Raw genomic sequence first — 14,394 nt, forward strand, 5'->3', positions numbered from 1 at the left:
CATACGTTGTGAAATCTTTAATTTTTAATACTGCTGATTTTTTAAAAATTTTTTACTAGTTTCGCGATTTCACTGTGGATAGAGTGCTGCTGGTGGGCCTGGGGTCAGAAAGACTCATCTTTCTGAATTCAAATCTGGCTTTAGACATTTACTAGCTATATGACCCTGGGCAAGTCACTTACCCTTGTTTACCTCAATTTCCTCATCTGTAAAATGAGCTGGAGGAGGAAATGGCAAACCACTCTAGTATGTCTGCTAAGAAAACCCCAAATGGGGTCATGGAGAGTTGGACACAATTGAAATGACTCAACACCAACAACTTATTTTATGTATCAATTTAGTTATATGTTTTTTTACTTCCAATTTTGTTTACCTCATGTTTGATTTTCATAATTTCTATTTTGTGAATTCAACTGGGATTTCAATGTGTTTTTCTCTAGTATTTAGTTGCATGTTCTAATTCATTGATTTGTTCTTTTGTTGGTAGAAATGTTCATAGAATTTTAATTTTTTCCCTGAGGACTGCTTTGTTTACAAGCTAAAAGTTTTGATATTTTCCCATTACCAATTTTTTGAAATTAGGTATTGTTTCTCTACTTTGTTCTTTACAACTTCTTTCATTTTTTTAAAATTCAATTTTATTGTATTTTCAGTTCTGAAAAGCTCTTCTTCCCATCTCCTTCCCGTCCCCGTTGAAAAAGCACAAAAGAAAACCCATTAGAAATACATAACTAAGCAAAATAAATTCTTGAATTAGGAATGTCCAAAAAAATGTGCTTCCATCTGCCCTCTGTGTCTTTCACCTCTCACTCTGGAGGTAGATTGCATGTTTCATTATGATCTGAGTTCTTACATTTTCCAAAATCGTTTATCTTTACAGTAGTATTGTTTTATTATATACATTGTTTACCTGGTTCTGGTCGCTTTACTCTTGTCTCTCTCCCCAGTTACTCTTGTACTCCTTGGCACTTTTTCTTTGGAGTAGTACTGTATTGTTAGGCAAGACAATTCTCAAAGTTTGAAGTTGAAACGGAAATATGATAGTGTGTTGCTCAGAGATCTTCTGTCTGAAGGAACTTGTAGATGGAGGATTTTTTTTGGGGGTGGTGTTTAAAATGTTGTTCTTAGATAAAATGTCTTTTATATTTATATTTATATTTAATATTTCATATAAAATATGAAAAATTTTGTTCTTCAATTAAGTAACTTGGGAGTATGTTTTCCTTGTGTTGAATGGAAGTGATTATCTAAATATGTAAAGCATTTATCTTCCCTTAGTTTGTAAGTAACTTCTTCAGGTTTCTTCTTAGTTTTAAAATAGAAAGTTGGCAGATACCATTTCTGAAATGTGGTAATCTGTACATTCTGTAGCCATCTCAACCAACGCGCGAGGCCACCCTACCCCGTGGGCGCGCAAATGGGGTTTCCATTTTGTTTGATTTGTTCCCATTCCTTTTCTGTGGCAGTCTGCTTTTCCTAATCATTAATCCGAGTCCTTCACCGAGGATCACAGATTCAGGTGGAAAGATGGTGTAGGTCATCTACGCAGAACCAGAAAAGTTAAGTGACACCCCCCTCCCCTGCCCCATGGTCAGAGTCACTGTCAGAATCCATGTACTCTGATCCCCATCTCTGGTGTTTTCTGCAGTTACACGACCAAGTTGAGCTTAGAATTGAAATGTAGCCTGTTTGGATTGTAAATCATATTATCTGCCTGGTCATTGTGAAAAGGGCAGCTTTTGGTGCAGCCAAGGTTTTGCAGCAAATAGAGAGCTAGACCTGAGGTCAGGAAGAGGCATCTTCTTGAGTTCAAATTTGGCCACTTACTAGCTATGTGACCTTAGGCAAGTCATTTGCCTCAGTTTCCCCATCTATAAAATGAGCTGGAGAAGGAAATAGTAAACTGCTCCAGTATCTTTGCCATTAAAACCCCAAATGGCGTCATGGAGAGTTGAACACAACTGAAGTGACTGAACAACAATAGTGAAAATAGCCCTGGGTCTGGAGTCAGCAGACTGGGGTTCAAATTCTGTCTTTTGTACTACCTGTGACTTTTACTTCCAGTTTTGTTAATCTCATGTCTGATTTTTGTAATTTCTATTTTGTGAATTGAGTTTGGATTTTAAAATGTGTTTTTCTAGTGTATAGTCACATGTTGGGAAACTCACTTATTAATAACTTCCTTCTGCTTAAATTTTCAAAGGAGCAGTTTGGAGTAGAATGGCCTCTGAATTTCCCTCGTATTTTAAACTTAGGATCCTAGTAAGTTCTTTCCTGCATGCTGCAGCACCTCTTTTTTCAAGCCTTCATCTCTTGAGCTCCTGCTCTATGTCTTTTCCTACCTTTCTTAGTTCCATCAAGGCCATTACTACCCTTCATCTCCATAAGATCTCCCAAGTCATCCCCACTTTTCTCCAGTCCCATAAAGCCCCTACAATCCTTAAGCCCTCATCACCTCTCACCCTTATCAGTGATGATGATGATAATACTCACCACAGCAATAATAGTGGCTGTTATTTATATGACATTTTAAAGTTTGTAAAGAACTTTACAAATAACTCATTTTATCCTGGAGAACTAGGTGCATTTGTTATCCCCACTTTGCGTATGAAAAAGCCAAGATCGCCTGAGGTTAAGGGACTTGACCAGAGCCATGTTTCTGAGCTTAGATTTGAACTAAAGTCGCCCTAACTCCAAGTCCAGCACTCTATCCACCTAGCTGACTCTATGGATTATAACCATACTTTCCTAATGGGTCCCCCAGCCTTTCAATCTTCAGTCTCTTTTCCACTCAGCTACCAAACTGATGAACCTGAAACAAAAGTTCAACCGTGTCACCCTTCTGCTCTTCATGACAGGGAAAAAAAAGTCAAATTGTTCCCTCTCCTGCATTCTACAAGTTCAGGCTTTCTTTTATATCTGGAGTTCCCTTCTTTCACAATATTAGAGGAAAGCTTGAAAAAAAGGCATTGCAGCAAACAGATTAAACATTGTAGAGAGAACGTCTTGGTGGGATCATAAACTCAGAAGCCATCTAATCCATGTCTCATAGAACCCTTAGCTTCCTCCCTCCCCAAAATAGAGTTTAGGTACTGCCTGTTTTGGAGGCTTCACCTGGTCCCTTCTTTGTTCAGTTGTTAGTGTGGTGCCTTCTTCCCCCTACGCCCCCACCCCATGACAGTTCCTATTTGTATATGCTTATCTCTGTACATCTTGTCTCCTCATAACTGTACTGGGTGCCCCAGGAGAATGAAAACTCTTAAGAGAATGATGGTTTTTTGTGTTTTGTTTTGTTTTTTTTGGTTTATTTTCTATCTTTGTATTCCCAGAACCTGATACAGTATCTGTCATGTAGTAGGTACTCAAAAATACTTGTGAAAAAATTTTTTTGTAACTTTCCCTAGTTTAAAAAAAATGCTTTAGGACTTGTTAGTATTGGTAATAATATGTCTCCATTTCTAAGCTCTGCTCATAAAATACTTGGCATTACTGATTATCAGGTATATAAGGGAAGTTTGGAGTAGTTAATGTTTTGTTTACTTTTAAATGATCCATGAAAAGCCCGGATCAAGAGAATGGATGTGGCTGTGTGGTTGGCTTTGCTGCCTAGATGGCTGAAATGCCACAGCCCTCCTATGTTATAATGCTTTCTGACAATCCCGGACATGGGTATTGGACACAGTTCTTCTTTGAGAAATTTTCTTGGATCTGAATCTGAAGACTTGCCTAGTTCTTTTGAGTAACCCCCCCTTTTTTTTTTATTCCCCCCTCCCCCTCTCCCCTCTCTTCTTTCTTTATTATCTTCAGGATGACAGTGATGGGATTCCGTGGTCAGAAGAAAGGGTGGTACGCAAAGTCCTTTATTTGTCTCTGAAGGAGTTCAAGAATGCACAGAAGAGACAGCATGGTGATGGCATTAATGGGAGCCTGAAAACGGTGAATGGTAAGTTGACTCTTCTCTGACGTGGAAAGGATTGCTCCAGTCATGGTAACGCTGCTGGATTTGGAGAAATAGTTGGGGCCTTTGCAGCTCCCTAGGAGAAAATCGTTAATTCTCCCTTCTTCTCTCCATGCTGCTGCTTTCCCCAGGCACCTACAGTTGTCAAAGCCTGAGTGGGTCGGGTGCTCCACATAAGGACCCTTTTTTTCCAGTATGGTGGTTATTATAGGCCAGACGGTCCTCTCTATTCTGTGTCTCTTTTACACTGAGCCCCAGTCATTCTTGAGTCCCAGGCTGAAGGCCACATCTTCTTCAGTTTACGATGGTGCCTGCCTGATAGAAGTCTTGGGATTTGTCTTTGAAGATCCAGTCCACACTGGCAGACAACCCTTTGTTCCCTATGTTTTCAAGGACATAGAGTAAAGCACAAGCTATCTTGAACAGCTGTCACCCATTGGTGTGGAAGACACTTTGATATGATTTGTCATCCTTAGAAGCTGTAAGAATTATTTTTTTAAGCACATGGTTCTTTCTACTTCACCAGGCAGGGCAGAATCAAGTCTATAAACTGCTGTGTTACCTAAATTGCACAGGATTCCATGAAACCTTGAAGGGATTGGTTGCCCTTGACATTTGAGTTTGTCCTGGCACCCTAAGTTTTCCTTTGGTGACAGAGATTGTGGTGTTGGAACCGCCTGGCCAAGACTAAGTCACCTGGACCAGGGGAGATCGGAGTTGAAGGTTGTGTTGCCTCACACTGTCAGGGACAGTGGCTTCAATGGGACTCTCATTCCTTCTGCATTTGTGGAGAAGAGGGAGAAGCTTGAGCTGAGGAGTGGGTTTATCCTTGTAGTTAATCCTTGTAGTGAATAGAAAGGAGGCCAGGAGACTCTGCTGGTCTGCTTCCTGAACTCTTGCTAGATGGCTTTTCCCCTCTTTGGTAGCACGTTTGTGCTTTGAGGAAGTCTAATTGTCATGTACATGGTATTGGCAAGGGAGAAAAGTCCCAGAGATGTCTCCTTGACTTTTGTAGGATCTCTGCATACAAGCTAATACATGTGTGCCTCTTCCTTTATCAGATGTGGAGATATAGTTTAAAAATGTTAACCCTTCTTCTATAGTACTTTTGATTGGATTTGGCAGTATGGTATAGTGAATAAAAAAGATGTTGGTTCAGAAATTTACTAGCTTTGTGGCCCTGCACATTCCATTTAAGTCCCTCTGACCCTCAGTTTTCTTATCTGTAAAATGGGAATAAACAATCACAGGGGCATTTATTATGTTTCAGGAAGTGTCGATGATGATGATGATGATGATGATAACAACTCACAAGTTTGTTTAGGGTCAAATAAAATAATGTATTTTTGTAAATCTTAGAATGCTTTATAAATAGTAAACTGCAATTCCTCAAAATCTATACCTCTGATGTGTCTGAGACACTAGACTACCTTTCTCTTGACTGAGATGGGTGTTTAGAATTAAATCCATGTTTTGGAAATAAGTTCTATACAACTAAAGGTGAAGGAGGAAATAGTAGCAGCCAGTGGCCCCCAAGTATGTTTGGTTTAGTACCCAGTGAAAGAATTGTTTGAGTCAGGTCACCCAGATAGAGAGAGAGAGTCTTTATTTTTTTCTGCATCCTTGTAATTCATTTAAATTGTTAGCCCCTCAATTACACGTACTGTGTGCCCTTTGAGTTGGTCGGTGTGTGGCCTAGCCATGCTGATGCTCAGTCAACGCTGGACAGCTTCACTGGATGGTTGGATGCTAGTTACAACAGTGATCACATATTCCCTCCTTCCAGGGTCTGATTTTTCTTTGAGGGCAGAGGATGGAGGCTGGTATGGGAGTGCCCTGTGGCAGGAGACCAGTAGCGTATCTTCTTTTAATTTCTTTCTTTCTTTTTTTTTTTTTTTTTAAGGCTCAGCTGCAATGGAAGATGAGTTTCAGGATGGTTTCCAACTACAAATGTCATGCAGGTTTCAGTAAATCTCCTTTTGAACTTAAGGAGGAGAAAAGAGACTTTCTTTTAAATTGAGCCTACCTATGAGGTGTTCAGCAAGTCACAGTAACCAGGTGTTTATGGTGGAGCAAACACTGAGTTTGGGTAAAACAACAAAAATGCTAGCTTGATCCATTCAAGTGGCGACCTCAGTGGCTTAATAGGACTCCCTTTTTTCCTGTTACTGTTGTTATGGTGGGAATAATTAATCTGGCTCCACCTCCTAACCCCGCCCCAAAAGGGGAATGTAATTGTGAATTTTGTCTTAAGACATGCAGGCTTCTTTCTTTTAGCTGTGAGATGGCTCATGTATCTGTTTCCGTTTAATTTTAATTAGTTTTCCTTCAGGCTACAGGAAGCCCCTGTTGGTAGATATCTTATATTCTGGCAATAGTTCTTAGTAAATAAACATAAACATTTATAGGATCTGGATATTTAGTTTTAAGGGTGATGAGTTTTCTACACAAACCCATTGCTCAGCTCTTCCTCACCACCTAGTAACATTTCAAGGGGGTAGGAAGAGAAGCAAAGTGAAGTGGAGTGACTTGGCTGTGTCCATTCTTGTAAGCTGTGGATGATGCTGTACTGGACTCAACTTGGGAATAGAACATGGCTAGGTTATCACTGAGGCTGTCATGATGTGGCTTGGTAGCTTATCCTCTTAGAGACTCCGTTTCCTCATTCCTTTTGGGGTTTGGTTGGTTATCAGTATTGCAGTTGGGCTGTGAATATTCACATTTGGCAGAAGATGGACCTCTGCTCTTGTATAATACATTTTTGCTCACTTTTTATTTGTATTTCCCTCTACGTGGGAAAATAGAATCAGAAGGAGGATGTTTCTTTTGTTTTGGGAAGCGCTTGTCATATTAAATGGGATATTTTCCCTTGAATTATTGAAACAAGTTGAGCTCTGAAAAGCCAAGAGGGAAGGATACATGCTGTGCAGTAGTTACCTTGATTATTACTGTTGTCTTCCTTTCTCTGCTCCCTTTCTCCCATCCCCTAAAGTTTGTGTGGGGATATCACAGAAATGTTTTAATTAATGGTATCCCCAAGCATGAAGTATAGAATAAGATTTTGAACACAGAAAGAATCCTTGATTAGCTAGTCTAGAATTTACCAAAATAATTTGATGATGAATATTTCACAGCTAAAATATGTTGATAGAAAATATACATGTTGGCTTTGGGGCTGTGGAATACCTCGGGGATAAAGAGGGGGAGGGCAATTTTGGATCAAATAGAACAAATTAAGCTTATTTTAATGCAAAAAAATTTTCTTCCTTTTAGAGTGTGTGTGTGTGTGTGTGTGTGTGAGAGAGAGAGATTGAGAGTGTGAGCTAAGATGCAAATCCAGGTCTTGTTGGACTAAATCTAGCACTCTTTCCACAGTGCCATATAGTTCTGACCCTGCCTTTTACAGAAGAGGAAATCGAGACTCAGTGGTCACATAACAAGTTATGTCAGACACAAAACAGAGTCCAAGTTTGCCTCTTTATTCTAATTTCAGCCTGGGAATTATTATAACACAATAGGTTGAGGGAAATAACACAGTATAGTTCAAAACAGTAAATTTTTTTTTGTTTTGAGCTTAAACATAAATGTTATTATCTTAGTATACAAAGATGTGAAACTGAATATCTTTGAATATCTTACTATATACAGCTTAATTTTTAAAAAACTATATACTATATTATATTTAACAAGAGTGAACACTGACCTTGTCTCTGCATCCCTGTTTTGTGTTTTCCTTTTCTTCTTTTTTTAATCTTTCATTGGTACTTTGCCCTCCTACCTCCATCCCTCCCCTTCTTTGCCCATGCCTCCCCTTTCCTCTCCCAAACAGATCATTCCAGTAAAGCAAAACAAATTCTCATCTTGGCCAATATGAAAATACCAGCCTCCTTGGGGGCCTCCCCTCTCTGCTAACAAGGAGGGGGGGATTGGGAAGGGGAAGAAAGGAATAAGCATTTACATGTCACCTACTATGTGCCAGGTGCTTTGCTAAGTAAGCCCTTTACAAATATATCATTTGCTCCTCACAACAACTCTTCGAGGTAGGTGCTGCTATTTTCTCCATTTTAAAAGTGAGGAAATTGACCTGTGCCCAGGGTGAGTCTTGGGTTGAATTTGGGTGTGACCAGCCCTCCATCCATCACACCACACAACTGCCTAGGCTTCACAAATACTTCATCATCAGCTTTCTAGAGACTGATTGGTCATTATATTGAACAGAGTTCTTGAAGTCTTTGGGTTTGTTTTCCTTTGCATTAATTTCAGAAGGCAGTTTTCAAAAGTTTGAGTATTTGTCATTTAAGAGACTGTCTGGAATACCTTGGCAGAGTGTTCCTCTTATTTTCTTCAAGTCATTACCCACTTAATGTTACTGCCTGTCTATGTACAGACACATACTTTGGCTGTAGATTAATTTGCAGTCCAGTTTTAAAAGTAACTAAAACCTCAGCCTTTTGTCTTGTGTGACATCCTAATATATCTGTGGTGGGGCTGGCTGTCGGCATGGTTCTCACAGTGTTAGGAGCAGCAACAGCTACTTTTCTTGGCACAATCCTATTGCCTGGCTCCAAGCAAGTAAGACAGAGTGGTTAAGTAGTAGACTTGGTGCCTCCTGTCCTAAATTTTTACTCTTCCCTCGTAGGATTCTACAGTGAGTGGGGATAGTGAAGTGTTTTTTGCTAAGGTTAAATCTGTTGGAATCTTGTACTGTTTATTATTATTATTATTATTATTATCTTTGTAGAAGACAGAGCCAGGTTACAGCTGGAGCTGTTTGGAAGAGCAGATGAGCGAAGGGAGACCTGTGAATTCTGGAGTCTCATTGTGAACCCTGTTTTTGCCTCCTGCCACTGTTTTCTGTTTCTAATGTTTAATTGACAGTCCCTTCAGAGTCCCAGGAAGGGGAAAATGTGGCTGAGATTACCATAAGCTGAAAATGAGGCCTCCTTTTTCAGGGCTCAGTGCTAACGAGGCTGTTTTCTCTTTCTGCTCTCAGAGCCCTTGGCCTGCTAGGTCCAAAATTAGGGACACTTAAATAATAACATGGTACACAAATAATTACACAGTAATAGTGGGTACACATAATTATAGACTAAGTGAGGAGGGAGTTATCAGCTGTATTTGAAATTTGTTTACTTTCTATAAATAGCATCTGAGATCCAGCAGCTCTCTGACCAGATGAAGAAATCTTGACTAGATTGTCGAATAAAGTTGTGTCCTATTTCCTGCTGCCCCAGCGAGGGCATTTGTACACCATCGCCTTTTAGGGTGATGTGAAGAGGACAAAGAGAATTTTGGAACCTTTGGAAGAAAAGTGAAGTTAAATGTAAGAGTAGGCAGTGAAATATGTTAAATAAACCTTACTTGGAGAAAGAGACGTGGATGAGTGGTAAGAACAATTTCTTAATGCCAGCCTTCGTAGGTGGCATCGGTATCATCACTGATCGTTGAATTGGTAGGCAGACACGGAGCTCGATGTTTTGCATCTCCTTTCTTTATTCATAGGCACAAATGATTCATTCATTGTTTTTGTCTTTTCTTCCTGCCTTGGGTGTGGATGGGTAATAGCTGGATGCTGATTCTTTCATCAGTCGTGTATCCTCAGTAGATACCATAATAAGCACAAGAGCGGCTCTGCTCCTTTAGCCTGGCTGGGTGCAGTGAGTGGCAAGACACTTGACGGTCATAGCTCCATTTTATAGTCAAGGGGTGTACAGTTTCCACTAGTTGATCCTTCTTTAAATGACAGCATCTAAAGGAACCCTAATGGTTCAGTTGTATTTTGAGGCTTCGTGAATGGTAATAGCTATTCTGAAGTGGATTCTTCATACCTATGGTCTCCTCTTGTCCATCCAATCCTCCCTCTCCCAGCATCTCTGCCTGTTGTAAACCCTCTTCTTTCTTATTAGGTTAGCTCCCATTTACGACATAGTGCTTCTATGGCTTATAAAGTGCCTTTCTTTGACAGTCCTGTGAGGCAGGTGGGTAGAGGGGTAACTTGAGTGACAGAATGGTGAGGTAGCTTGCTCCATAGTCTCATAGTCTGAGATGATGCTTGTACTCACTTTCTGGAGGTGTCTCCTCTATCCTGAAGTCTTCTTTTGGTTTCTTCTTTTTCTTTCTCTCCTTTCTTTTTGGCTGCTCTTCTTTATCCCATTTTGGTGTATAATCTTGTTCTGATTTCTATTATAATTTGCATAGGTCTTGTCCACTGCATCTAGATAGTTAGCCTTTTGACATTAGGGTTTTCTTTTTAATATTAAAAAAGAAAATCTGTAACACCCAAGTACCTAGCATTAGTATCCTTTTAGTTTATTTTATTGCCCATCATCAGTGAACTAGAAGGCTTTATCTGGGTACCCATCAAACTGCCCTTCTCTCAGAAGCTGATCCTTCACTTGTGCTTAAAATGATGTGCAGTATTTTTCCTGGAAAAATGTTCTGTTTTAATTTTTTTTAATCCCCTCTCACATTCCAATGTAAGAGCCATTTTTGAGAAATCTGAGGTAGTTAAGATAACAATAAAATTTTTCTCAGGTAACTTTTATTCTTTATTTGAATATTAAGGGGAATTTTATCGTCTATGTTCAAGAATACCCTAGAGATTAGAAATCTAGGTGTCCTGTGGCTGGGTTATATTCAGATCTAGGTTTTGGTTTGAAGGTGCAGGCCAGGTTTGATGCATCGTAATGGAGGATACTTTGATCATGTATGAACTCTTCAAGATGGCTGGGTTTTCCCCCCCAGTCATGGTTCTTGGATTTATTTCTTCTCTCATTGTGTAGGTTTGTCAGTCACAGAATTGTAACTTTTTTGTACTAGGAAGGCAATTGAGAGCCTGTATCCAATTCCCAGATTTTATAGATGAGATGGGGAGAGGTTTAGTTAACGTATCCGTGCCTGGGAAAATGTGGCTCATCCTAGATCATTATTGGTACTAGAATACTACTTTATTAGCTGAAACATCCTTTGTGAGGATATGGAATTGAGGAAAAGAAAGTGCCTTCAGGAGAATAGGTCTTACTCTCTCATGGGGTCTCAATCTTGTGTAGCACATCTGGTTATCCTAGGATCCTTGTTCCAAAGTTGGAGGGAGACCTCAGAGGCCGTTTAGTTTCACCCTTTTATTTTACAGATAAGGAATGGAAGATTCTTTGAGGACTTGCTTGTTTCAGGACACACAGGAAGTAGGATTTGAATCCAGCGCCTTGTGACACTTGTATTTTTACCTGGTGTGAATAAGTCTTATTTGGCAGCATTTTCCTTCTCTGACAGACTTATTTCCTAGGAGTGCCTAGCTTTGTCTGTGGGGTTGGGTGGGGGAGGAAATGGGGAAGCTATCCCACATGGGGAAATTCTTGGTAAGCTGAGGTTCTTGCTGTAGTTGGGTGACTACAAGTAACAGCTTGGATTCACACCCAGGCATATCTTTTCTCCTCCCTCTCTAATAAAGTTCATTGCTATGGCAAGCCTGCCTGGGGAGATCTGAGTGTTTCCAAGTTGGAATCCAAATTTAGTTCTGGAAATGCTTTATCGCTAGACGGTCCAGCCCCCTGAAGGGATCTCATGCTGTTCTTCTAGCCGAGTGAAGGTTTCCCTTCATAACAGTTATATTTTTATAATCCTAATTAGCCTGGTAGTTCTGGGTACTAGGTGTATCTGTATGTCCATCCATCCATCTGTCTCTTGTCTCTTCTCCTCCCCCTCTCCCCATCAGCCCTATCTTTCATAGAGCCAAAAGAAGATGGCTAATCTGGAATGACTTTTTTTTTTAACTTTAGGCACCAGATATTCAAAGAGATTCAGCCCAGCCATGCTTCCCAAAAGCAGGTTTTGACCCTGCTGGGTAGACATCTGGGGTTTAGATTTCTCTTATTGTAGGTTAGGGATAATTGGAATTGATTGTATTGGTTCTGGTGCCTTTTGATAGCCTGATGTGTAGGACAGAATCTGGGCTTAAACCACAATGTATGTGTGAATGTTTACTTTTATGGTGTGTTTTCTAAGTGCATGTGTTCCTCTGAGAATCCTATTGGCATGTGCGATTAAATTTTAAGATACTTGAGCAGCATCTCCCCTCCTCTCTCAGACTGGTGTTTTTTGTACAGCCCATTCATTTCCAAATGTTGCTCCCTGCCTCCCACACCCATCTAGCAAAGCATCCATTTTTAACAGATTTAAAAAGAGAGAAGAGACAGTTTAGTAATACCAATCATCAGTGATTCAAAATATATATTAAGCACTTACTATGTGCCAGACTATCTGTGCAAATTAAATCTAAACTCGTTTATTAAGAACTTTACTATGTATCAGGTACATTTCTAAGTGCTAATGAAATGATATAAGGGAAGGCAAAAACAGCCTCTGTTCTGGAGGAGCTCAGATTTTAATGGGGATGGGGGAGGGGCAGCAATAAATAAATAATTAGGTATATGCAAAATATACAAAATAGATGGAAGATTTATTTCATGGGGCAGGTATTAGCTGACTGACCTTTTCTATGCAATACTGCACAGTCTTCAGCCTTTGCAGTGAAATGTTGCATTTTCTCAGTCCTTCTCTAGGGTCTTGCTTTGACTTAGGACTATGTCAGGGTTTAGTTTCACTTTTTCCTCTTTTACATTATTTATGTATTATTTTTATGATTTTCCTTTCTTCATTGTACACTGTTATCTAGAAATCTTCCCATGTCTTTAAATTTTTAATTTCTTATAGTTCAATAATATTCTATTAAATTCATTTATCACAATTTTAGCAATTCCCATATTGGTGGTCAATTATCTTGTTTCTTGGTCTTTCCTGCCCTAAAAAGTGCTGCTATGAATATTTTGATATACTTTCAATCTTTATTTTTGTTGTCCTCTTTGGGATATGTAACAAGCAGTGGAATCTCTGGAACACAGAATATATACATTTTATCCACTTTTTTGGGAAGCGTTATTACAAATTGGTTTTCAGAATGGCCAGACCTTTTCCAGCTATTATTAATGAGGCACATTCTGCTTTGCATATTTGTTCTCCTGTTGGCCCAGCATGGTGCCTTGCACATGGTTCAGTAAGTACTTATTGAATGAATGAGTACAGTGTAAAAAGTAAAGAAATACTGGCATGTAGAACCCTGTCCTCTTCACTAACACAGGGGTCCTTAACCTGGTTTCTATAAACTTGCTATTGAAGAAAACAACACCACAAAAATTTATTTTGATTACTGTATTTCAACATAATTGGTTTCCATTGTAATCGTATGTATTGTATTTTATGCATTAAAAAAACCTGATCCTGAGAAGGAGCCTATAGACTTTCTATATTGCTGGGGGGCAGGGGGCGTCCATGACACCAAAAAAGATTGAAAGCTGTCATAATATATTTTTACTTCTGAACTGTTGTGGTAGGCCATGCAAAGGCTTTTATGAGCATTGGCTTTAGTTTCTAGGTTGTGTCTTTAAGCTGAAGAGTTTTTATCTGCAAGTTTCATTAATGTCTTGGGAATTTTTCTGAGTGACGAAGATCATGCTTCTTATATGATGAATCTGAAGCACACTCGGGGGTTGGGATTTTGCCAAGTTCACAACACAGAGATAGGTATTTTGTTCCTTAGGACGGTGCTGTACTGCCTCCCCCCTCCCCCCCCTTTTTTTTTGTTTAATTGATTGTAGAGATAAATATAACTTTCCTTTCTGCTCAGAGGAAGTAAGAATTTGTGGCCGACTAAAAAGTGATTGTGTTTATTTTTCTGAATATGTGTGGAGGAAAAACCCTTTGTAGCCACAGAAATCACAGATAGCCTTTTTGGTTTCCATTTAGGCAGGTAAATATGAGTTTGTGACTGGATCCCTTTTGGTGAGGGGTATTTATAAGACTGTCCAATGTTCCATTCTGCTTTTGGGTAAAGAAACAAAATGCTGCTTCTCTGACAGACACTGACTGGGACTGTGGTCTTTTGTGGTAAGAATTCTGAGGGATAGAAGTCAGGAAATGTGCTCTGCCAGGATTATCTCTTTGCCTTTGGGAAAATCACTTTGTGTTGTTTCACTTTCTTGTTTGTCAACTCTCTTCCCTGTTTGGGTTAGAATTGTTGGAATTTAGAAGTTTCAAACATTTCAAGTTTAGTTCCTCTTTCCACGTTCATTCAATAAACATTTATTAAGGACCTACTGTGTGCCAGGTACATTCAAGAACAATGAACCATTGGAGTGTGAGTACCACAGTTTACCATTTAAAGGTAGCTTTTCAAAAGAATTGATATTTTTGGTTTTTCACTCACTTACATTTATTTCTTAACATATCCTCCTCCCAAAGAACCAGCCCTATAACAAAGAATAAATAGAAAAAACAGTGCAGCAAAAGCTATCAAGACATGAAAAACCTGTTGTTATTGTATGCTGCATATTTTTGTAATGATATGCAGCCTGCATTGAAGTTCGCTTTATCCACTTGAG

At 39.4% G+C, this 14,394-nt stretch overlaps 1 protein-coding gene across 2 annotated transcripts in view; it reads left to right on the plus strand.

The window, feature by feature from the left end:
* JARID2 (jumonji and AT-rich interaction domain containing 2) overlaps positions 1-14,394 on the plus strand; it is a 331,939-nt gene that overhangs the window by 133,320 nt on the left and 184,225 nt on the right. For both annotated transcript variants that reach the window (XM_036738762.1, XM_036738771.1), the window contains exon 2: positions 3,808-3,943. In XM_036738762.1, the coding sequence (XP_036594657.1) occupies positions 3,808-3,943 (136 nt within the window). The remainder of the gene's footprint in view (positions 1-3,807; positions 3,944-14,394) is intronic.

Source organism: Trichosurus vulpecula, chromosome 1 (assembly GCF_011100635.1).
Source record: "Trichosurus vulpecula isolate mTriVul1 chromosome 1, mTriVul1.pri, whole genome shotgun sequence".
NCBI classification, from domain to species: domain Eukaryota; kingdom Metazoa; phylum Chordata; class Mammalia; order Diprotodontia; family Phalangeridae; genus Trichosurus; species Trichosurus vulpecula.